This window comes from Amblyraja radiata, chromosome 6 (assembly GCF_010909765.2).
Source record: "Amblyraja radiata isolate CabotCenter1 chromosome 6, sAmbRad1.1.pri, whole genome shotgun sequence".
Taxonomy (NCBI): Eukaryota; Metazoa; Chordata; class Chondrichthyes; order Rajiformes; family Rajidae; genus Amblyraja; species Amblyraja radiata.
In genome coordinates this window covers 42,995,295-43,019,730 of record NC_045961.1, presented here as the reverse complement: position 1 = coordinate 43,019,730, position 24,436 = coordinate 42,995,295, and the positions used below count along the sequence as shown (strand labels likewise).

At 44.2% G+C, this 24,436-nt stretch overlaps 1 protein-coding gene across 1 annotated transcript in view; it reads right to left on the bottom strand.

Moving 5' to 3' along the window:
• The window catches only part of LOC116974302 (high-affinity choline transporter 1-like), a 57,801-nt gene extending 33,569 nt beyond the window's left edge, over positions 1-24,232 (bottom strand). The window contains exons 1-5 of the mRNA XM_033022627.1: positions 24,011-24,232; positions 20,437-20,550; positions 10,174-10,329; positions 3,034-3,182; positions 2,778-2,921 (exon numbers count right to left, since the gene is read on the bottom strand). Of these exons, the coding sequence (XP_032878518.1) occupies positions 2,778-2,921; positions 3,034-3,182; positions 10,174-10,329; positions 20,437-20,550; positions 24,011-24,194 (747 nt within the window). The 5' untranslated portion in view covers positions 24,195-24,232. The remainder of the gene's footprint in view (positions 1-2,777; positions 2,922-3,033; positions 3,183-10,173; positions 10,330-20,436; positions 20,551-24,010) is intronic.
• Between the last annotated feature and the right edge of the window lie 204 nt (positions 24,233-24,436).

Here is a 24,436-nt window from a genome sequence, read left to right as displayed (position 1 = left end):
TCAGAGAGCTGTGTGACAGGGAAGCTACGGTATATCACTTCCAGCACACGCCCACTAACAAATAAAATAATCTTGCCTTACTTTGTGTTTGACTTGTCTGTGATAAGTAATCAAACTTTAACATTAGTCCCATTTGCTTATGTTTGATCCATATCATTCTTAACACCTTTCCTATTCATACACCTCTCCAAATGTCTTTTCAATGTTAAAATGTCCTATCTCCCATATACTTGTCATGTGCTGTGTAAAAAACATGTCCCTCGGGTCCCTTTTAAAACTCCCCCCCTCCCCCTCCACACTTTGAACCTATTCCCTACAGTTTTAGACTCCCTTAACAAAGACTCTGATTATTTAATCTATCTATGCCGCTTATAATTTTATAAACCTCTATAGTCCCATTTTATCCAGTCTCTTCTTATAACTCAGTGCTCCAGGGCAGGCATAATTCCTGAGAATCTTTTTTGCACCCTCTTCAACTAACGCTTCCTATGTCATGCCATTCTGAGCTGCACACAATATGACAAGAGTGGCCCAACTAACCATTTGTACAACTATACCATGATGTCCTAACTCTTATACTCAGCGCCTTGTCCGAAGAAGGCAAACATACAATATGTATCCTTCACCACTTTCAGGGAACTATGAACTTGTTTGTGAAACTGAATCATCCTACCACAGCTAGAGAGCAGCCCTGAACTACTATCTACCTCATTGGAGCCCCTCGGACTATCTTTAATCGGACTTTACTGGCTTTATCTTGCACTAAACGTTATTCTCGTTATTCCCTTCATCATGTATCTGTACACTGGGAATAGCTCAATTGTAATCGTGTGATTGACACAAAAACCCAGCGGGACAGGCGGCATCTCTGGAGAGAAGGAATAGGTGATGTTTCAAATCGAGACCCTTCTTCATGTAATATCTTTCCGCTGACTGGTTAGCACACAACAAAGGCTTTTCACTGTACCTTGGCAATGCGACAACAAACTAAACTAAACTAAACTAGACACTTAATATCATTCCTCAGGGACTCACTGTGTAGTGACACTGGACTGGATTAACTTCCCAAAAGGTATCAAGGCATGTACTTGCCTGGGTTAAATTCCATTAGGCATTCCATTCCCCACTTTCTCAATTGATCTTCATCCTGTTGTCACCTTACACATTCTTCTTCTCTGTCCTCTATACCACCAATTTAGGTTTGTGCTGCAAATTTACTAATCACGCCAACTACATTATCTTCCAAATCATTAGTGTATATTACAAACAATAAAGCACCCTGCACTGATTCCTGCGACGTAACACTAATTACAGGTCTCCAATCTGAAAACCAACCCTCTACTACTAACCTCTGCCCCTTACCACCAAGCCAATTTTGTATCCAGTTTGCTATCTTATCCCGTATCCCTAGTATTTAAACATTCTAGACCAGATTACAATGCAGGATTTTGTCCAAGGCCAAATAGACAACATCCACCATCCTTGCCATGCCAATGCTATTGGTCACCTTCTCCTAGGAATTCATTCTATTTAGGGACTGCCATAGCAGTGACAGTATAATTCACAAGGCTCTGGAGCAGTAAAGGTGAGAGCTGAGAACATAATTCATCAGGCGGCACAAACATAACCTTTGAGTTTAGAAAGGATGATATTTATGTTCATGTCATAGGTGCAGAAAGAGTCCATTCGGCCTATCGAGTCTACTCCACCATTCAATCATGGCTGATCTATGTTTCCCTCTCAACCCCATTCTCCTGCTTACTCCCCATAATCCGACATGCACACTAATCAAGAATCTGTCAATCTCTGCCTTAAAAATACCCAATGACAGACTCCACAGCTGTCAGTGACAATGAATTTCACAGATTCACCCCCCACCCCCCACCCCCGACCAAAACAATTCCTCCTCATCTCCTTTCTAAGAGTGCGTCCTTTTATTCTGAGGCTCTCTGGTCCTGGACTCTCCCGCTATTGGAAACATACTTTCCACATTCACTCCTTCCAGGCCTTTCACTGTTCGGTAAATTTCAATGAGGTTCCCCCTCATCCTTATAAACTCCAGTGAGTACAGGTTCAGTGACGCCAAATGCTCATCATACGTTAACCCAATTATCCCCAGGATCATTCTTGTAAACGTCCTCTGGACCCTCTCCAAAGGCAGCACATCCTTCCTCAGATACGGGGCCCAAGGAGTTCAATGGGGAGAAGAAATGGCAATTGTAATTTGTCGCAAAATTTGAAATTCAGTATTTGTTTGTGTGCATTCTTCAGTTTTGCATCTGAGAGGGTGCTCAGTATTGAGTTTGCAGCATACGACACGTAACATTATTGAATCTTTTTCCTTTTCGATCTGTAACCTTAGTGTTAACTGGGAACCTGAAATCAGAATCCACAAAACATGCAAATCTTGACAAACAATTCTCCGTGCCTTTCCCCTCTGGGAGCAGTGAGGAATAGGCTCACATTGTAAGCATTTAAATGTCCACACTGGACATTTAATGTACACACTGGCTGGCCACCCAGCAAAATCAGATGGGGAAATCACAACTCAATCTCCCATTTGCGACATATGACGATTAAGTTTAGGTTTAAGACACCCTAATCCAGGCTCATAGCATCAAATGGCCTTTGCCAGGATGCCAATGGACATCTATCCATTTGTGGAAGTTACCTGCTAAACAGCCTGTTCCTCCAGAAATATTTTTTACACAAATCCTTGGAGGTAGCATCATTTCATCTACTGTACATTGATATAATAACTGATGTTGTATACATACCATTAGACAATAGTTATCGATCCAAATCCAGGCCCTTTTAGCGTGGATTTGTCCAAGCCATGGTTCATGGTAAACATAATGGGTAGAGGTGATCCTGATATCTGTCACAGCAGGATGTGTAATGGCAAAAGGCAAGCTTACATACTGAATGGAGAACCAAAGAAACAAGCTTCAATCTACCACTAAATGCCCCCCTATCTATGCATATTTAAAAAAAATATATTTTACAAATAACTTAAAAACTTCTAAAACTCACCATTCCCACAACAATGCAGACAAGCTGAACCATATCTGTGTATGCAACAGAGTATAATCCTCCAATCAAAGTATAAAAAATTGATATCAAAGCAGAGATAATAACTGATATGTTAACATTGATCTCAAAAATCACACTCAGGGATGAACCTAGAGGAGAGAATATTTATTAGTATCAACTTGGATGTAATGTGTGCCAATAAAGTAATATCTTAGTTTATTCAACTTTAAGTAACTATGGGATAAAATATTAATTGATATTTAGGAAACTATTTTTCATGCCAGGTAAAAGATTAAGAGTACAGTAATTACAGTCAACAGCATTGCAAGTCATATACTGGAGAAATATGTAGAACATAGAACAGTACAGCACAGTAACAGGCCCTTTGGGTCTAAATGTCTGAGCTGAACATGATGCCAAGTAAAACTGATCCCCTCTGCCTGCTTGTGATCCATACCCCTCCATTCACTGCATTTCCATGTGCCTCTCTAAAAGCATGTTAAATGCCACCATCATATCTGCCTCCATCACCACCCCCGGCAGCGCATTCCAGGCACTCGCCTCTCACTGTAACAAAAAAACCTGCCCTGTACATCTCCTTTAAACTTTGTCCCTCTTACCTTAAATCTATGCCCTCTAGTCTTTGACATTTCTACCCTGGGAATAAAAGGTTCTGACTGTCTATCTTATCTTATCTATGCCTCTCGCCATTTTACATATTTTGCTTGGGTCTTCCTTCAGTCGCTGAATCTCAAGAGAAAATAATCCAAGTTTGTCCAACCTCTCTCCATAGCTAATACAGGTGCACAACCTTTTATCTGGAGTTCCGGAAACCGAAAAACTCCGAAAACCAGACATTTTTTCCAGGATGTCGTCTGCACACCAAAGCTCGCGTTTGGCGCCAAACTTGACCCGAAACGACCCATGGTCAACCCAGGTCTGTACTACTGTAGCGGCTGCCTCCTCCCCGGAGACCGGGGAGACACTTAAACATCTGTAAATCATTGCTTAAATGTTAGTCAGTTAGTTTGGAGGGCTTTTATGTGAAGGGGGGGGGGGGGGGTGAAGGGGGAAACTTTAATTCTTAGTCCCCTACCTGGTCGGAGAGGCGGGGAGCGGGCAATGCCTTACCGGGTCGCCGTGCAGTAAGCTCCGGAGCGCTGTGGCCGCTGACTCCCAACATCGCAGAGCTGGGGCTGCGGGCGTCAGGCCGCGGGCGGCGCCGGTTGTAGCTCCGACCCCGGCAACTCTACCCCTGGCTGCGCGGCAGGCCCAGCTCCGCGATGTTGTGTGTCGGCGGCCACAGCGCTCCGGAGCTTACCGCACGGCGACCCGGTAAGGCATTGCCCGCTCCCCGCTGGTATCCCAGCGCTGCGACGCCACCGACTCCCAACATCGCGGAGCTGAGGCTGCGGGCGTCCGGCCGCGGGCGGCGCTGGATTTGGAGCGCCGCGCAGCCAGGGGTAGAGTTGCCGGGGTCGGAGCTACAACCGGCGCCGCCCGCGGTCTGACGCCCGCAGCCCCAGCTCTGCGATGTTGGGAGTCAGCGGCCACAGCGCTCCGGAGCTTACTGCACGGCGACCCGGTAAGGCATTGCCCGCTCCCCGCCTCTCCGACCAGGTAGGGGACTAAGAATTAAAGTTTCCCCCTTCAACCCCCCCCCCCCCCTTCACATAAAAGCCCTCCAAACTAACTGACTAACATTTAAGCAATGATTTACAAATGTTTAAGTGTCTCCCCGGTCTCCGGGGAGGAGGCAGCCGCTCCAGACTTTAAGCCGCCCACGCTACCTACCTAATCTACGATAAAAAATCTTCCATTCGGAAATCCGAAAAATTCCGAAATCCGAGAAGTGTCTGGTCCCAAGGCTTTCGGATAAAAGGTTGTGCACCTGTACTGTCTAATCCAGGCAGCACTTTATAAAGCTCTGCTGCACCTTCCCCAAAGCCTCCACAGACTTCCTGCTATGGGGTGAACAGAACTACACACAATATTCCAAATGCGGTCCAATCAAAGTACTATAAAGCTGTAACAGTTGACAATTCCAACAGCCAGTACTCTAGATGGGCTTTGGACTATAGAGACCATATACGATAAGAGTGGCATGGTGATGCAGTGGTAGAATTGCAGCCTTTACTGCGCCAGAGACCTGGGTTCGATCCTGTCTATGGGTGCCATCTGTACGGAGTTTGAACGTTCTCTCCGTGCACTGCACGGGTTTTCTCCAGGTACTCCGGTTTCCTCCCACATTCCAAAGACAATTGTTTATTGGTTAATTGGCTTTGGTAAAAAATAGTAAACTGTCCCTGGAGTGTGTGTAGGATAGTGCTAGCGTACGGGGATCGCTGGTCGGAGCAGACTCGGTGGGCTGAAGGCACTGTTTCCGCGCTGTACCTCTAAACAAAACTATCTCTAATCTCCATACAATGATATAACATATAACAATTACAGCACGGAAACAGGCCATCTCGGCCCTACAAGTCCGTGCCGAACAATTATTTTCCCTTAGTCCCACCTGCCTGCACTCATACCATAACCCTCCATTCCCTTCTCATCCATATGCCTATCCAATTTATTTTTAAATGATACCAACGAACCTGCCTCCACCACTTCCACTGGAAGCTCATTCCACACCACTACCACTCAGTTAAGAAGTTCCCCCTCATGTTACCCCTAAACTTCTGTCCCTTAATTCTGAAGTCATGTCCTCTTGTTTGAATCTTCCCTATTCTCAAAGGGAAAAGCTTGTCCACATCAACTCTGTCTATCCCTCTCATCATTTTAAAGACCTCTATCAAGTCCCCCCTTAACCTTCTGTGCTCCAGAGAATAAAGACCTAACCTATTCAACCTTTCTCTGTAAATTAGTTGCTGAAACGCAGGCAACATTCTAGTAAATTTCCTCTGTACTCTCTCTATTTTGTTGACATCCTTCCTATAATTGGGCGACCAAAATTGTACACCATACTCCAGATTTGGTCTCACCAATGCCTTGTACAATTTTAACATTACATCCCAGCTTCTATACTCAATGCTCTGATTTATAAAGGCTAGCATACCAAAAGCTTTCTTTACCACCCTATCTATATGAGATTCCACCTTCAAGGAACTATGCACGGTTATTCCCAGATCCCTCTGTTCAACTGCATTCTTCAATTCCCTACCATTTACCATGTACGTCCTATTTTGATTTGTCCTGCCAAGGTGTAGCACCTCACATTTATCAGCATTAAACTCCATCTGCCATCTTTCAGCCCATTCTTCCAAATGGCCTAAATCACTCTGTAGACTTTGGAAATCCTCTGCATACTTACTAATCCAATTTACCACACATGATATATGACATGTCCTCTTATATCGTGAAGGCTCCTCATAGTTAAGCTTGTCACTGGCCTTGGATCCTTATATGTGGTCAAGGCAGTGCTAGGATTACCCTGGTAGATGCTGGAGAAACTCGGCGGGTGAGGCAGCATCTATGGAGCAAATGAAATAGGCAACGTTTCGGGTCGAAACCCTTCTTCAGACTGTTTCGACCCGAAATGTTGCCTATTTCCTTCGCTCCATAGATGCTGCCTCACCCGCTGAGTTTCTCCAGCATTTTTGTCTACCTTCGATTTTCCAGCATCTGCAGTTCCTTCTTAAACGCTAGGATTGCCCTCTTCATTTTCGGTCTAAAGCTGGTGAGCAGCCGGTTGACTAACAGCACACTTCCTGCCGGAGGATTTGTTTCCACGCTGTATGACTCTGACTCTATTGATGAACGTAACTCTTAACACCCATCCTGGCATGGACAGTGTGGGGTGAAAGGCCTCCTTGTACTATAATGAAACACAAGGGTTCTAACCAGAGATCTGCATAACTGTGGCAGGAATTCCATCCTTTGCATTTTAGCTCCTTTGGGATAAAGGCTAACATGACATTTAGCTTTAGTTTTCAAGATACAGCATGGAACATGCACTTCGGCCTAATGAATGCATGCCAACCAACAATCACCTGCCCACTAGTTCTATCCTACACATGGGAGACAGTTTACAGGAGCCAATTAACCTACAAACCCACAGGTCATTGGAATGTAGGAGGAAATAGGTGCACACAATGACAGATAGAACATGCAAACTCCACACAGATAGCACCCGAAGTCAGGGTCAAACGCAGGTCTCTGGTGCTGTAAGGCAGCAACTCTACAGCTGCGCCACTGTGCCGCCCCTTATACACAACTTATTAATTTTATTTTATTGTTTGCCAGCTTTCGATTATATTTTTATTCAGATGCCTAAATCTTTTCTTCTACAGTGCTGAGTAACTCCCATTGAGAAAATATATTGACCTAAACCTTCACAGTAGATTTAGATTCTATGCATCACCGTTCTGGAGTCTCATAATTAACGTCCCTTTACAAATTTCTGCTCCTGTCCAGACATTGTCACTTATATCACTCACTTGCATCACTCACCTTGGTTTTGAGAACCAATGTGGATGCATTGCTCTCCACTCCTTTGACTAAACCTAACTGAACACCAGAGGCAGTAGTGCTGATTGGTGTGGTAGTCAACAACAGCCACTTACTAATCTGAGTATATATATATATTACCACTAATCTTTGTCTCCTACCTCCTAACTGTTTCCTATCAATCTTAAATGTTAACTCTGGCCCTGCCTGGTTTACTGTAAATTTCCAGCATTTCCTATCTTTGTTTTGAACTTCTGTTTCCTGTCGTCCCTGGCCTTGATGTCCCTGTGCATGTCAATATATTAGATCAGATCATATTGAATCATATAAGATCATGACATAGGAGCAGAATTAGGCCATTCGGCCCATCAAGTCTGTTCCACAGATCGATCACGGCTGATCTATTTTTCCATCTCAACCTAATTCTCCTGAATTTTGTCCAGTAACCTTTGACACCCTTACTATTCAAGAACCTATCTGTGCTTTATAAATACCCAATGACGGCCTCTCCTGCCAAATGTGGCAATGAATTCCAGAAATGCACCACGCTCTGGCAAAATAAATTATTTTTTATCTCCTCTCTAAAGGTACATCCTTTAATTCTGAGGCTGTGCCCTCTGGTCCTAGACTTTCTAGATATGTCCCATGTTTGCCTCTCCTTGAATGAGTTGCAGGGTTGCATTTACATGGCGTATCTGGACCCCGAGTTCAACCTGTTGCTGAACTCAGCTGATGGACTCAGCACTGCAGTCAAACAGTGGGGAGGGGAGTCAGGTTGTGCAGGATGTCAGAATCACCACCTTCTGACCCTTTGTGTAATTTCTACTTCCATGGCACAGAAGCCTGGAACGTATCGACATGTGCGCTGCAGCTAACTGGGAATTCATAATAGAAATAAGTGCAGCAGTAGAGTTGCAACCTTACAGCACCAGAGACCAGGGTTTGATCCTGACTACCGGGGCTGTCTATACGAAATTTGTTAGTTCTCCCTGTGACCGCATTAGTTTTCTCCAGATGCTATGGTTTCCTCCCACGCTCCAAACATATACAGCTTTGTAGGTTAATTGGTCTTGGTAAAATTGTTACATTTACCTAGTCGGTAGGATAGTGCTAGTGTACGGGGTGATCGCTGGTTGGCGCTGACTCTGTGGGACGAAGGGCCTGTTTCCGCGCTGTATCTCTAAGATGTAAAGTCTAAAATCTAAATGACAGGATAGTTGTCAGAGTAATCCGGTCTCTAACCTGATGGTTCCTATACTTTTACATTTGATTAGTTGTCATGTGGAGGCTTATTGAATGCCAGAAGTGGGATGTTGAGGGATGGATGATCCCTTTAACATTCACTTGCATTACCATTGCCAAATTCACAAACAATGTTCCTGCGGTCACTATTGACCAGGAGCTCAACTGGATCATCCCCATAAAGTTGGAAATTGGATATCCTATGGTTAATACTTTACCTCTGACAGCCCCTAGTCTTTCTACAAGGCACAAGTCAGGCATTACAGAGTCGTACAGCACGTAAACAGGCCCTTTGGCCCAACTTTCCCATGACGACCAAGATGCCTCATCTACACTAGTCCCACCCGCCCATGTCTGGCTCATAACCCCCAATATCTTTCCCAGCCATGTACCTGTCCAAAATGTTGTTAATCTTTTGAATGTTGTTATACTGCCTGCTCCCTCTAGCAACTGGAGTGTGCAAGAATACTACTATTTCCTTCATTACTGAAAAGCATAAGCATTTTTTGGCTTCTTTTTGCCATAATTTCTCACCAAGATGGCGGATGTGCGGGAGTGGGCGCCGTCTGTGTATGGCAGCCTGCCCGCAGTCCGCCTCTACACCTTTCTTTATTTTAATTTATTTTAGTGGAGGTCTTCTATGTGGGGGGTGGGGGTGGGGAAGGGGGAAACTTTATTCTTAGTCCCCTACCTGGTCGGAGAGGCAGCATCCCTCCGTGCTGTTTCTTCGCCCCGTCCTCGCGGCCTACCACCGAAAGGGGAGCGGCGTTTTCCTGTCAGGACCGGCTGGGACTACAGCTTCGGCGGCGGTGGCGCAGTGCTGGGATACCAACAAGGAGCGGGCGATGCCTACCGGGTCGCCGTGCGGTAAGCTCCGGAGCGCTTTGGTCGCCGACTTCCAACATCGCGGAGCTGTGGCTGCGGGCGTTCGGCCGCGGGCGGCGCTGGATTTGGATTTGGAGCGCCGCAGAGCCAGAGATCGAGTTCGCTGGGGTCGGAGCTCCAGCCGGCGCGGCCGGAGGACTACGAGTGCCGCGGTCTCCGCTCTCCGGGGAGGGGACAGCCGCTCCAGACTTTTCCAAGCCGCTGAGGAATGTTTCACCCGACGCCGATGTTTCATCTTTACGGCAAGAGGGCCCTGAAAATCATCGGACTGGCTGCACGGCCACAGATGGGCCCTGACCTCGGGATGTTTCACAGAGGAAGAGGACTAAACTTTCTGGTGCCTTTCCCCCGCAGTGGAAATGTTTTGATTCTGCTGTGGGGGGATGTTTGTGTTGAACCCTGTAATATGTTGTGTCCATTTTTATTCATTTTTTTAAAAAAAACCTTTTTCTATGGTTTGCAATGGAACTTATTATTATTTAAATTATGTAAAGCGCTTTGGGGTCAATGCAAATTGGCTTAAAATGCGCTATATAAATAAAGTTTACTTACTTACTTACTTACCAAGGGCTGACAGAACAGCTCCTGTCCAAAAGAGCTCTCCCATGGCAGCAGGAATGAAGAACAAGCTACCTATCCAATTGCCATAGGTTTCCTGAATTGGGTCGAGCATGGTCACATATTTTTTTGTACGCATTGGTTTTGCGAAAAACAAACCACCTGCAAAGATAACATCAAACAACGACATTGTTATATAAGATTTTACCAGTACAAGTATCACTGAATTTTGAAAGTATTTGCGTTGGAAACCATTCTGAAATAAAGTATGTCACACAATCACACCATCTGGAGGGAGATGTAATCATCAAATTGTTAAAATTATCGACAACAAAATAAAAAACGAAAGTGCTGTAAGTACTATGCGGATCAAAAAGTAGTAAAGCAGAGTTAACAATCTAGGCCGATAACCATTGTTTGGAATTGTAAAAATATTAAAGACAAAGCTAGTCTGAATATGCATAGAAATGGCAAATGGAGAATAGAAGAAAGGGGAACATTGGTGAAAGGGTTGAAAGGAAAAGAGATTAAATAATAAACCAGAACAACAGCAGGGAAAAATAAGTGATAATTGTAGGTATGTTGCAAAACTTACCTTCAGCGGCGCTGCAGTTCTGCCGCTGCCCGTGTGCATGACTTTGGCGCCTTTGAGAGGGGGGCGGATTTAAAACGCGATTTTCTCTAGGCTGTTGAAATCGATGTTGTTCAGCCTACAGTTGCTGACGAAAAATCGCTGCGAAATTCGTTTGCTGCAGGTATTTTTAAACTAAATTGGGTTATTTAATTGTTATAGTAGATTAAAAATCATCCTCTAAAGCCGCGAACCCCGACAACGGGACGGATCTCATTTCGGGGACAAGGCAAGGTAGGTTGTTTATTTTTACATTAAAAAGGGCTTCTTAAGATCCCTTTATACAAAATTTTATGTTGCGAGTAGTTGACTTGGGGGCCCATTCAATCCCGCAGTATCTTTCATGCCATATGGGCTTCAAATCCACCGCAATGGCAACGTTCTAAACCAGCGCGTTCCACAGAATCCCACTCGCAAGCTGATTTAAATGGCCATTAATTTACAGCAATTGAACACTAAATCCCTTCCATTTGGCCTACAGATTAATGTCAATGAGATTTAAAAATCATGTTTTATTGTGAATCCTTGTGTGAATGTTCTTTGGACACTTAGGCTATTTAAAAATGTTAATCTTTCCTTAAGAAATGGATAGATGTTTAGATCTAGTAATTGAATTTTGGAATTAGCTACAATTGGCTAATTTCCGAGTATGGAAATGGCCATAACTTTTTTTTAATACTGAAGATATGAAAGTGAATTAGGTGTCAAATTAAACTTCTTTTTATGCTTTATCTGATGGGATAAATTGCAGACTTTTTTTTTTTAATTTCAAAATTTTGTAACATTGCTAATAAGAAAAGGGACAGAGCAGGATCTATAAAAACTGTATGTTTGAATAGAAAAGTGATTATTGGATGTTGTTGAGTTCATACGGCTGCAACATTCACCGTTAAAAACCCATGAGTCGAGGAGGAGGCGGAGCAACAAGCTGGAGTAGTCGCACTTTTTCCAAGCTCCCAATCTGTTAACCTTCAACTGTTATTACAGCTCAGCCGAAGTTTTAAAACTACCATAAATATTTAACACCATCGACAGCACTCCTCCACATCGTAAAGATGGCAGGCAGAAGAAAGAAAGAGGAGCAAAATATTGAAGACTCGTCGACCAGCACCATCACGGCTACGCTAGCAGCCTTGTTAACAGAGCACAAGGCATCGCTACTGGCAGAGTTTAACGCAGCGTTCACCAAGCTGGAAACAAAGTTGGACAATATCCAGACCACTATTCTAGATCAACAACAGCGTCTTTCGTCATTAGAGACATTTGCAGATACCACCAGCCAAGACATGCGAGCTATGGAGATAATGCTAACTACGGTCATCGAAGAGAACGCCAAGTTTAAGTCTAAGCTTATCGACCTGGAAGGCAGGAGTCGCCGAAATAACGTAAGGATAGTCGGCCTCCCCGAGAACATCGAAGGCCCCCAAACAACAGCTTTTTTCTCTCAACTCCTGCTCGAGACACTTGGCGAACGCATACTGGAATCAGCCCCGGAGCTAGACCGAGCCCATCGCACGCTAGCAGCCAAACCAAGCCCTGGTGGGAAACCCAGAGCAGTTGTGGTTTGCTTCCATAGATTCCAGACCCGCGAGTTGGTGGTGCATGAGGCTCGGAGGCAGAGGGGTAAGCTGAAGTACAAAGATATCCCGATTCACATTTTTGAAGATTACTGTCCCGAGATAGTTGAACAACGTTCTGCATATCGAGACGTCATGAAGGAGCTGTACAACCTGGGTCTCAAACCCTCCCTTCATTATCCGGCCAAGCTGTTCATCATGGCCGGGGAGGGAAAGAGGCGACGGTTAACATCTCCCGAGGATGCTCAGGCTTTCATTTCATCTTACCGTTGATGCAGACCGGGACCCACAGATGACTGACTCTGCTCGGTACGTTTACATCCGAATGGCACAGGGATCCAGTTAATCTACGGTTACATTATGGGTTACATTATGGGCTAACTTTAGCTTGACTGCCCTTAGCAATTAGCCACTGCTAGCGCTCGGCCTTGCTGTTATATCAATGACTATGTCTTACCAACTTTTCCTTTTAATGTTTATGTGTAATCATACTTGAAAGGCTCTTCCCTTGTACATGCTATAAAATAGGGCTAAAGGGACCCACATTGTGGTTCGTGATTTGATCTCTGCCTTCTTGCTTTTAGCAGCTGGCCAGCATTTGAATGGTTTGTTTACACTAGTCTTAATAGCGGACTGTCTGGGGCTGATAAGAACTCATTATAGTCAAGGCTGCGTTACACCAATTAACTCTTACAGCGTTTTTGTTTAACAAAACTTAATTGATGTTCTTCTGCCCTGCGCCTTAATCCAAGAATCCAGTTTGCCACTTGTTAATCTCTCTAATGCTAACTCTTTCTTTATACCTTACCAACTTTAAGTTATACTATGTTATACCAAAGGAAGCTATTCCTGTTTCACTTATACGTTGGCTTACTTATTTAGTATCACTATTTTGTTAATTTTGTTAATTTGGCTTGTTGTATTATTACTATCATCACTACTATTATTACCATCAGTGTTAGCAATGTCATTGGTAGTACAACTACCAAGGCTATTATTTTAACTTTGTATCTATTCATTTAGGTTTACTTCACTTTATTTCTATTTCTATTTCTATTTTCTATTGTCCATTTCTCAAATTATTATTATCATTGTTATCATTATTATAGTTATTTCATTTTATGTTACTTTACTGATATTGAGCGACTTTGCGGCTTTGGGATGTGGAAATATTGGGAGTTAAGATCGGACTACTCCATGCGGATGCGAGGACAACGTACCTTGGTGCAATGGGCACTCAAGGTTCGGTTGGGACATTGGGGACCTCAGGTCCGGGGACTCAGGTTTGAAAGATGGTTAAGTGATATGTGTCACGACCGTTTGTTGTGTGTATACGTATGTATGTATTTTTTTTATTTTTTTTATTTTTATTTTCCCCTTTTACCACCCACACCCCCACTCTCAGCAGCTGGCTTCGATGCGCTCTTCCATTTCAATCTGCAGTATTACAGCGCTCTGCCCACTCGTTTGGATATAGCTAAATATGGCCAACACAAACGGCACTCTTAGATTTGTCTCGTGGAACGTGAGGGGAGTGGGGGGTCCTACTAAGACTGATAAGATCTTGGCCCACTTGCAATACCTTAAGGGCGATATATTTTTTATTCAAGAGACACACCTTCGCAACAGAGAGGTAACACGGCTTAAGAGAGGCTGGATTAGCCACTTATTTCACTCAAAATTTAATTATAGGGCTAGGGGTACTGCTATCCTGATTCGTAAAAACGTTATGTTCGAACCACAGAAAATGGTGGAAGACCCTGCTGGCCCGCTTTGTCATGGTCTCTGGCAAACTGCAAGACACACCTGTCATATTGGCCAGTATTTACGGTCCCAACTGGGATGACAGCTCATTTGTAACCAAATTTTTTACATCTCTCCCAAACATTGAAAATTACCACATCATTGTGGGTGGAGATTTTAATCTGGTCCAAGACCCTATACTGGACAGATCTTCGAACAAAGCCTCCACTTTAACTAAATCAGGTAGGACTTTGCATGCTTTTACCAAACAACTTGGGCTCACTGACCCATGGAGACATACATTTCCCACGACTAAATTATTTTCATTTTTTTCCCACGTGCACCGTACCTATACCCGTATAGACTTCTTCCTCTTAGATAACAGACTGCTCTCCAAAATCAAATCCAGCGAGTATCATGGTATCGTGATATCAGATCACGCTGCGACTTCCCTCGATCTTTACTTTCGTAAACGAACTAACCCCTTTAAACAGTGGAGGTTCAACTCCTCATTACTAGCAGAGGCTCACTACAAGCAATTCCTGCACTCCCAAATCACCTTATATTTTGAGCTGAATGACTCGCCGGACATAGCAAGAGGTATACTCTGGGAAGCTTCAAAAGCCTATATTAGGGGCCAACTTATCTCTTTTGTCTCCAACCTGAAAAGAGCCGAGACGTCCCAAATGGCAGACCTGTTACGAAAAATAAAGGACATTGATGATAAATACGCATCTGACCCAGACCCTAATTTTTATAAAGACCGCTTTAGGTTACAAATAGACTTTGACCTCATGTCTACCAATAAAGCCAAGTTACGACTGCTTAAATCTAGGCAACACTTTTTTGAATCTGGGGATAAAGCTGGGAAGCTTTTGGCCCATCAGGCCAGAACCGAGGCGACTTCACGGCTAATTCCAGCCACTAGATCCAGCTTAGGGGAGATTCATACCGATCCTCTTAGAATTAATGAAGCATTTGCTAAATTTTACGCTGAGCTATACACTTCCAATTGTCCTCCCACTGCAGATGACATGTTCCGTAGTATGACGTTTCCCCGAATTGACGATGAAGCCACGAAAGTCTTGGGTGGTCCCATAACTGTCACTGAGGTCCAAGCAGCCATCACATCGCTGCAAAGCGGAAAGTCGCCCGGCCCTGACGGCTTCACTGTAGAATATTACAAAGCTTTCTCTGTTCTCCTCGCACCAGTCCTGAGAGATATGTACAATGAGGCGTTTTTACATCGCCGCCTACCGCCCACCTTGTCGTTGGCTACTATCTCCCTAATTCTTAAAAAGGAGAAAGATCCTCTGCTTTGTAGTAGCTATAGACCAATTTCACTCTTGAATGTGGACCTCAAAATCCTCTCTAAAGTTCTTGCGCTCCGTCTTCAACAAGTGATGCCCTTTATTATCTCATTAGATCAAACAGGGTTTATGCCAGGCCGACAGTCCTCCCACAATACTAGGCGTCTCCTTAACATCATCCATTCACCAAGTAGTGAGACCCCGGAGATAGTGGTCTCCCTCGACGCCGAAAAAGCTTTCGACAGGGTCGAGTGGAAGTACCTATACGAGGCGATGGACAGGTTTGGCCTCGGCAATAGTTTCATTCATTGGGTCAGACTATTATACTCGTCCCCGGTGGCCTCAGTACAAACAAACGACACACTGTCGCCCCACTTCCCCCTTCGGAGAGGTACCAGGCAGGGTTGCCCGTTATCACCACTTCTGTTTGCTGTCGCGATAGAACCCTTGGCGGTCTGGTTACGCTCAGAGAAGGGCTTTAAAGGTATTACACGGTTTGACACAATTCATAAAGTCTCATTGTATGCGGATGACCTGCTCCTGTACATCTCGAATCCAGTCAGCTCTCTCCCTGTGATTATGAATATTTTAGAACGGTTTGGGTGTACTCTGGTTATAAACTTAACTACCAAAAAAGTGAATTATTACCGATTAACTCATTGGCTAAGCAGCTCCCTCGCTCTTTAACCTCATTCAAATGGGCGGAGGAAGGATTTCGCTACCTCGGCGTTTTTATCACAATACCTATATTTGATATGTTCCGCACAAACTTCCTGCCTCTGGTTGAGAAAGCTGAAAGAGACTTTGACCGCTGGTCAGTCTTACCGTTATCCCTCGCGGCCCGGATAAATCTGGTCAAGATGGTCGTCCTACCCAAATTCCTGTACCTTTTCCAGCATGTTCCTATATTTATCACTAAATCTTTTTTTGATAAATTAGAAAGGAGAATATCTAAATTTTTATGGGGTAGCAAACCGGCCAGAATTCGAAAGACGCTACTACAGTCTCCTAAGAGTGACGGCGGTTTGGCACTTCCTGACTTTAGGCGATACTACTGGGCTGCTAACTTGCAAAAATTCCTGTACTGGATGAATGATGATTGCGACCACCTACCGACCTGGGTACACATGGAAAAGGCGAGTTCAGATCTCCCGTTGCGGTCTGTCCTATGCTCTCAACTCCCCCTTTCTATAACATCTGCGGGTGCAGGCCCAATTGCGTCCCTCTCGCTCAAGATATGGAGTCAATTTAGGAAAAACTTTGGTTTACAAGGCCCTTCCATCTTGACCCCACTGCTTAAAAATCACATCTTTAATCCTTCAAGTACAGACTCCGCATTCAAAACCTGGCATAGTAATGGCATCAGTAGTATCAAAAACCTATACAAGGATGGTATTTTTTCGTCTTTTGCAGAGCTTTCGTACAACTATAGCCTCCCAAACTCCCACCTTTTTCGTTTTTTCCAGATTAGGAATTTTGTGAAGAAGATATTCCCCCATTTCCCAAATCGTCCCCCTGAAACCCTGACCGATTCCATCCTAGCTCTAGATCCCAACCGGAAGAAATGCATCTCTTTTTTGTACAACTTGTTAGGGTCGGTTATATTGAAACCTCATACCTCATTAAAAGCTGCGTGGGAGGGCGAGCTGAATATGAAACTAACAGACCAGCAATGGGACTCTGCCTTGGATTTGATCCATTCTTCCTCCATATGTGCCCGTCATGGCCTAATCCAATGCAAAGTCCTTCACAAAGTCCACTACACAAACGCAAGATTATCTAGAATATAACCCGCTGTTAAAGACACCTGCAACAGATGCAATCAATCCCCTGCCAACCATAGTCATATGTTTTGGTCTTGCCCTAAGCTAGCAACCTTTTGGAGGAGTGCTTTCGACGTGCTAAGCAGAGCCTATGGCCAGACTATTCCTCCAAACCCACTGTCAGCTATTTTTGGTATTCCCCCCAACACCAACCTCTCTGTTGCGTTGAAGCGGGTCCTGGCTTTTACAACCCTGTTAGCCCGGAGACTGATTTTGCTTAACTGGAGACTTACCTGTCCCCCGACACACGCCCGCTGGATCAAGGAGGTGCTCTACAACTTAAAGCTTGAAAAACTTAGGTTCTCTCTCAAAGGCTCTACCAAGACATTCCTAGATACATGGAACCCTTTCCTGGAACTTGTTAACTCTCTTAACTTGATTCCGGACTCGGAAGAGGACTGAGTGCCCTCTATCACAGCTCTGTCTTATTGCAGCTGCTATCCCCTCAACCCCTCCCTCCCCACAATTTATTTATTTATTTATTTATTTATTTTCCCCTCTTTTTTTATTTTTTTTTATTTTTATTTTTTATTTTTATTTTTTATCGTATTTGTGTGGATGTGTACGTATGTGAGTGTTGTTTGTTCCCGGGTGGCGAGGGTGGGTAAGGGTAAGGGTAAGGGTTTTGAGGGTCGTTTACATACTGTTGCACAATTATGTCCTGATTATCACTGTCTGTTATCATTGTATGATATTGTATGATATCATTGTATGAAGCCAATGATCCTCCCAGCAGACTAAATTCTACAAGACGACGCCTGAGAGCCAAGTCAAAGAATCCTAGTCATTATCCCAAAGCCGAAAGCAGCAACAACGACCAGCCTCAAGAGCACCTAGCAGTTGGACCTGCTCTCCGAATACTACAACTAAATGTTGAAGGCCTCTCTGCAGCCAAGCGACGCCTCATCGAAGTCCTCGCCCACCAACACTCCATTGACGTCATCTGTCTCCAAGAGACTCACGTTGGGCACAGAGGAAGCGGGCCGTTACACCATCATTGGCTTTGATCTTCTTTGCTATTCAGGACTGGACATGGCCCCTGCTTGGCCAGCCTTCACAAATGGGGCAGCAGCCCAACCCCACGGTGTGCTTGTGGAGAGCAGCAAACAATGCAACACATCATTGAAGCATGCCCTCAACAAAGACTCAAAGGAGGACTTGTCACCCTTCATACAGCAGATCAAGAGGCAACTGCTTGGCTAAAGGACTTTGCATTCGCTAAATAAATCATTGTATGTATGCAAATTGCTGTTAAATTCAAAATTCAAATAAAAAGATTTAAACTAGAAAAACCCATGAGTCATGAGTTATGACATGATTTCCTTGAGGTTAAATGTAACATTGCTGGAAACATGTGGGTCAGTGTGAATGTGGAGTGGCAGGAGAATGGGGTTGAGAGGGAAAGATAGATCAGCCATGATTGAATGGTGGAGTAGACTTGATGGGCCGAATGTCCTAATTCTGTTCCTAGAACTTATCAACTTTTGAACAGAGGTATGAGTGGTAGTGGCATTAGAAATGGGCATTACATGGCCAGAAGTAATATGCATATTGATGACTGTGCAATGTTCCATTGCACTCGCATCTCCTCAGTAGAGGAATGCAGCATGACCCGAGTAACCATGGGTTGATAGGTGGTAGGTTACTTTAATGTCATGGGATTGCCAGATAACGGCTATTTCCAACAGAGTCTAACCATCAACTAGTGACGTTCAATTGTATTGCCATTGCTGGATTCCCCACCACAAATCCTTGGGGTCAATGGCCAACGACCAGAAACTCAACTGGACTAGCCAGTCTCTGGATAAGTGCAGCACAAACAACTCTCAACATCATCCAGGAAAAGCAGCACATCTGATCAGTACACCATCCAACATCAAAAACATTCATTGCATTCATTACTTATGGACAGGGTACCCCCCCCCCCCCCACAACAAGCACTGTGGCCACACATCGGTTTGACTGCAAAAGCACCTCCCAAATCTGCAGCCTCTACCACCAAAAAGAACAAGGGCAGCAGGTAAACGGGCCCACTATGCCTGGACTTTCCCCTCCAGCCTTCTGTCAGGGAGTTTGCAGAGACAGAAATCAACACCATACTTAAAAATTGCTTGCATATGTGCTTGAAGAGCCATGACCTGTAGACCAAAGGATCAACTGCTTGAGGACAAAATATTATTGTGTAACCATTTTTCATAGTCATAGAGTCATAGTCATAGAGTCATAGAGCACTGAAACTGACCCTTCGGCCCAACTTGCCCATGCTGACCAAGATGCCCCATCTGCATTCGTCCCACCTGCTTGCATCTGGCCCATCTCCCACTAAACCATTTCTATCCATGTACCTGTCCAAATGTCTTTTAAATGTTTTTTTGCCTTGAGACTGGAATGGTGATCCATTTGCCCCTTTCTGCATCAGGAATTGTCTACGACTCTAATCAAGAGAAATTGAGATGCAAAATATTCTGAGGGAGATTCACTCAGGAGATGCTAGGAGGATCTTTCTCCTTATGGGAGAGTCTACAACGAATGGCAAAAAGATGAAAAGACACTGTTCTGTTGTCAAAAGATTGCGAATCTTTTCGAATTTTCTATCCCAGAGAGAGGTGAAAGTTGAGTTAGTGCACACATAAATAGATTTTTGTACTACATTGGAGTCATGGATTATGGTAATAGGCAGGTAAATTCACAACAAAATCTGAGGCAGCAGAAAGTGTAGATGGAGTAATTACTTAGATTGAGGCATTATTTATATGGGGGAGACATTATTTTAAAAAATTTCTTGTGATAACGAAGTACATAAATGCCACTGTACATTACAAAGAAAACAAAAACAAAAGGATTAACAGAAGGCATGTTAACAGAAATTGAACGTTTGTACTACATTGGAGTCAAGGTTATGGTAAAGTGCGCAATAAAGGCAGGAAAGTGCAATAAAGTAGATTGGGAGATGAGGAATTCGTCCTAAGCAGATGAGAGATCCAATGCATTGGTTAACCAGAACATTGACATGCTTTCTTACTCTAAATTACTATTTTCAATTCTAATTTTGGATCAGAAATTCACCCTAAGCAGATGAGAGATCCATTCATTGGTTAACCACAACATTCACACACTTACTCTAAATTGATATTTTGAATTCTATGACAAACTACAAAGGTTCGGAATAAAGTAATTCTGCTTACCGATGGTAAGACTCAATGCAAATCCCATAGGAGCCTGCGTCCATGCAAGGCCATGTCCAGCAAGATAGACTCCTTCCGCTGTGCCATTGATGTAAGCTCCACCAACCCAAGTGGCTGAATGACAGACATGCAATTTATTACATCTCATTGCTCCTTATGTAACAATACACAATAATAATAAGGGTCCAATTTGTTGTTCAGGGACCAACATTTGTGCTACTCCTTCACGAACAAGCATAGAAACTTTGAGTGTTTAGTTTAGTTTAGTTTATTGTCACATGTACCATGGTACAGAGAAAATCTTTTGTTGCATGCTACCCAGTCAGCAAAAAGTCAATATATGATTCCAATTGAGCCATTTGCAGTGTATAGATACATGATAAGGGAATATCGTTTAATGTAAGGTAAAGCCAGCAAAGTCCGATCAAGGATATTCCGAGGGTCACCAAAGAGGTAGATAGTAGTTCAGCACTGCTCTCTGGCTGTGGTAGGATTTCAGTTGCCTCATAACAGCTGGGAAGAAACTGTCCCTGAATCTGAAGGTGTGCATTTTCACACTTCTATACCTTTTACCTGATAGGAGAGGGGAGAAGTGGGAGTAGCCAGGATGTGACATCCTTGATTATGCCGCTGGCCTTGCTGAGGCAGCGTGAGGTATAAATGGAGTCAATAGGAGAGAGGTTGGTTTGTGTGATGGTCTGGGCTGCGTCCACAATTAGCTGCAATTTTTTGACATTGAGAGAAAGGATGTTGTCTCAACACCAGGACACGAGGTTCTCAATCTCATTCTGGCCGACAATGGTGGTGTCATCTGAAAATGTGAAAATTGAATTAGATTTGTATATGGCTGCACTGTCGTGGGTGTATAAGGAGTGAAGAAGGGGGCTGAGAACGCATCCTTGCGGAACACCAGTGTTGAAGATTATCATAGAGGATGATTTGTCCCCTATCCTCACTGATTGGGGTCTGTTGGTCAGGAAGTCGAGGGTCCAGTTGCAGAGATGAGTGCTGACACCAAGTCTAGCGAGTTTGGTGAAAAGCTAGGATGATATAATGGTGTTAAAGGCAGAGCTGTAGTCTATGAATAGCAGTCTGGAGGTATGCATTTTCACACTTCTATAGTTCTTGCCTGATGGGAGATGGGAGAAGAGGGAGTGGCAGGGGTGAGACTTGACCTTGATTATGCTGGTGGCCTTGCCAAGGCAACGTGACATGTAGAAGCAGTCAATGGAAGGGAGATTGGTTTGTATGATGGTCTGGTCAGCGTCCACAATTCTCTGCATTTTCTTGCAGTCTTGGATGGAACTGGTATGTTGTGGGAAAAACAATGCTGAATATGTGGTAGACACAAAATGCTGGAGTAACTCAGCGGGACAGGCAGCATCTCTGGAGAGTAGGAATGGATAACATTTCGGGTCGAGACCCTTAATATGTGTTCTCTTTTAAATAGCATAGGTCAATCATTGCTACTGTTGCAAGCTTCCCAGTTGCATCGCCTGAAAAACCAGCAACTGGGACAACGACTGTCAGAGTGGAACACACACACACAAACACATCGCAGGTGGGGGACAGCGCAAGCGGGGGCAGCACTGTCTGAGTGAAATTCACATGGTGCAAAGCCACGGTGATGCTTTAAGAGGAACAGGAAAGTTGGCGCTGTAATTAAGACAGCTAAAACATAGTGTACGGTAAGTCCTTTAAAAGAGGGTGGAGAGGGGGGGGGGGGAGAAGGAGGGAGAAAGAGGGAGAAGGAGTGGAGACAACTTTTAAGAAGCCAGCCAACTTTTAAGAAGCCAGAGATATACGGCTGTGAAGCTCGGCGGACATTAACATTACCAGTCGGTTATCCTTGGTTCTGAAAACTACTGCTTAAGTTTTTTTCCCCAATGAGCCAAAGATATTCACCGGTCAGCACCGGCTACAACCTACAAGAACCTACGAGAACCTTCCACCCCCTGGCAACCCACTAGGATCCCCTGGTGACCCACCTTCGGCACGAGAATTCTCGCTACTCTCCATGGCGGTTTCATTCTCGTCGCCGCTAATTTTACAACATGTTGAAAAATTTGCGGCGACCATAATGAGGTTGCGACTAGCTCCCAGAATGCGGGAACTCCTCACGACCATGAAGGCGACTCCCCAGCAACCACCCGCGAACATGTAGCGACTGCATAGTCTCCTGCAGTTGCCTAAAAAGTCGCCTAAGTGGGACAGGCCCATAACTCAGCGGGTCAGGCAGCATCTCTGGAGAACACGGGTAAGTGACGTTTTGGGTTAGGACCCTTCTTCAGACTGATTTGGAGAGAGGGGGAGGAGAAGAAAGCAAGGCAGGAGGAGAGGCAGGACAAAGCCTGCCAGTACATAGGTGGAGAGCGGTGGGGGGGGGGGGGGGGGTGGGAGGTATTGATAGGCAGATGGTTGGAACAAAGGCCACAGCTTAAAACCCCTGTCCCACGGTACGAGTTCATTCCAAAAGTTCTCCCGAGTTTGCCCTGATTCGAACTCGGAGATTTATGGTAATGGCCACTCGTCGGTACTCGGGGCTCTCGTGGACATTTTTCATCATGTTGAAAAATCTTCACAAATCTTCCCGTGCTTACCTGCCGTTAGCGAGTCTTCCCGAGTACCTGCCGTTAGCGCTAAGAGTTTTTGGAATGAACTCGTACAGTGGACAGGGCTATAAAGCAGAAGGCTTGGGACAGAAGGATTGAAGAGCTGCACGAGTCATACAACATTCCATGAATCAACTTAACACATCACATTTGGACACAATGAAATCCAGATGGCACGCTTTGAGAATGCGTTATGTATCTTGCACATCATTTTTTATGTTGACCAAGTTGCTGTGAAATTTCAGCAGAGTGAACAGAATAGTGGTACAAATTTTCGGGATAAATTTTAGCACCAGTAAATACATCTGACCCATATAATACCAAAGATCTTGGGCTCTTAATTCAATCATTGGGAGCATGGGTTACAACTTGAGAGTTGGCAACAGACAAAGGCAAGGGTGATGGATTTTTAATATAATTATGGGTATCGTAAGTTTGAGGTGTGCGAGTGTTTAATATGGACACTAGGACTATGGAACTGACAATGTTTAGTTCCTCAACATGGACAATCCTTAGCTTGGTAAGAAAAATTAACAGGGGGTGGCACAGTGGTGCAGCGATAGAGTTGTTGCCTTACAGCGCCAGAGTCCCAGGTTCAATCCCGACTACGGGTACGGAAAGAGAGTTTGTACATTCTCCCCGTGACAGTGTAGGTTTTCTCCGGGAGCTCCAGATTCCTCCCATGTTCCAAAGTCGTACAGGCGTGTAGGTTAATTGGCTTCTGTACATTTCCCCTAGCGTATAGGATGTGAAAATGGGATAACATAGAACTAGTGGACAGGTGATTGCTAGTCGGCACAGACTTGGTGGGCTGAAGGGCCTATTTTGACGGTGTATCTCTAAACTAAACTAAAGTGATAACAAATAGTCTTTAGACACATTTTCCATTCTAGTGCAGTTCTCATATGTACATTTTTTCAACAATGTAAAAGGTAAAGGTAAATTTAAATTAACAAACTCACCAGTCATTGTAAACATTCCAAGGACAAGGCCTATGTCTCGTCTTCCTACCATTATAACCTCATGTCGCAGTAGTTCAGATCTACTAGTCCTTATGTGAGTTTTCCAGGCAGCCCATAGTCCAATGGCCAGGATTAACATATAGAATACGACAATAGCGATAATGCCTCCTACATTGGCAGTCATTTCAATTAAAAATGCACTTTGTGCAGGCGCTTGTCACCAATGGCTGGATAAAATAAACATATTAATTACAAGTCGACATCTTTAAATAAACATGATAGGATTCATAACAATATTTATTCTTGAAGAGCATCAAGGACTGGAGTTCAAAATTAAATATTGGGTAATGTCCAAGATTGTAACTATGCCTTGATAAGTTAGTCAACAGGAATGGAGGAAGAAAACAGGCATCTTGGCTGTAAATT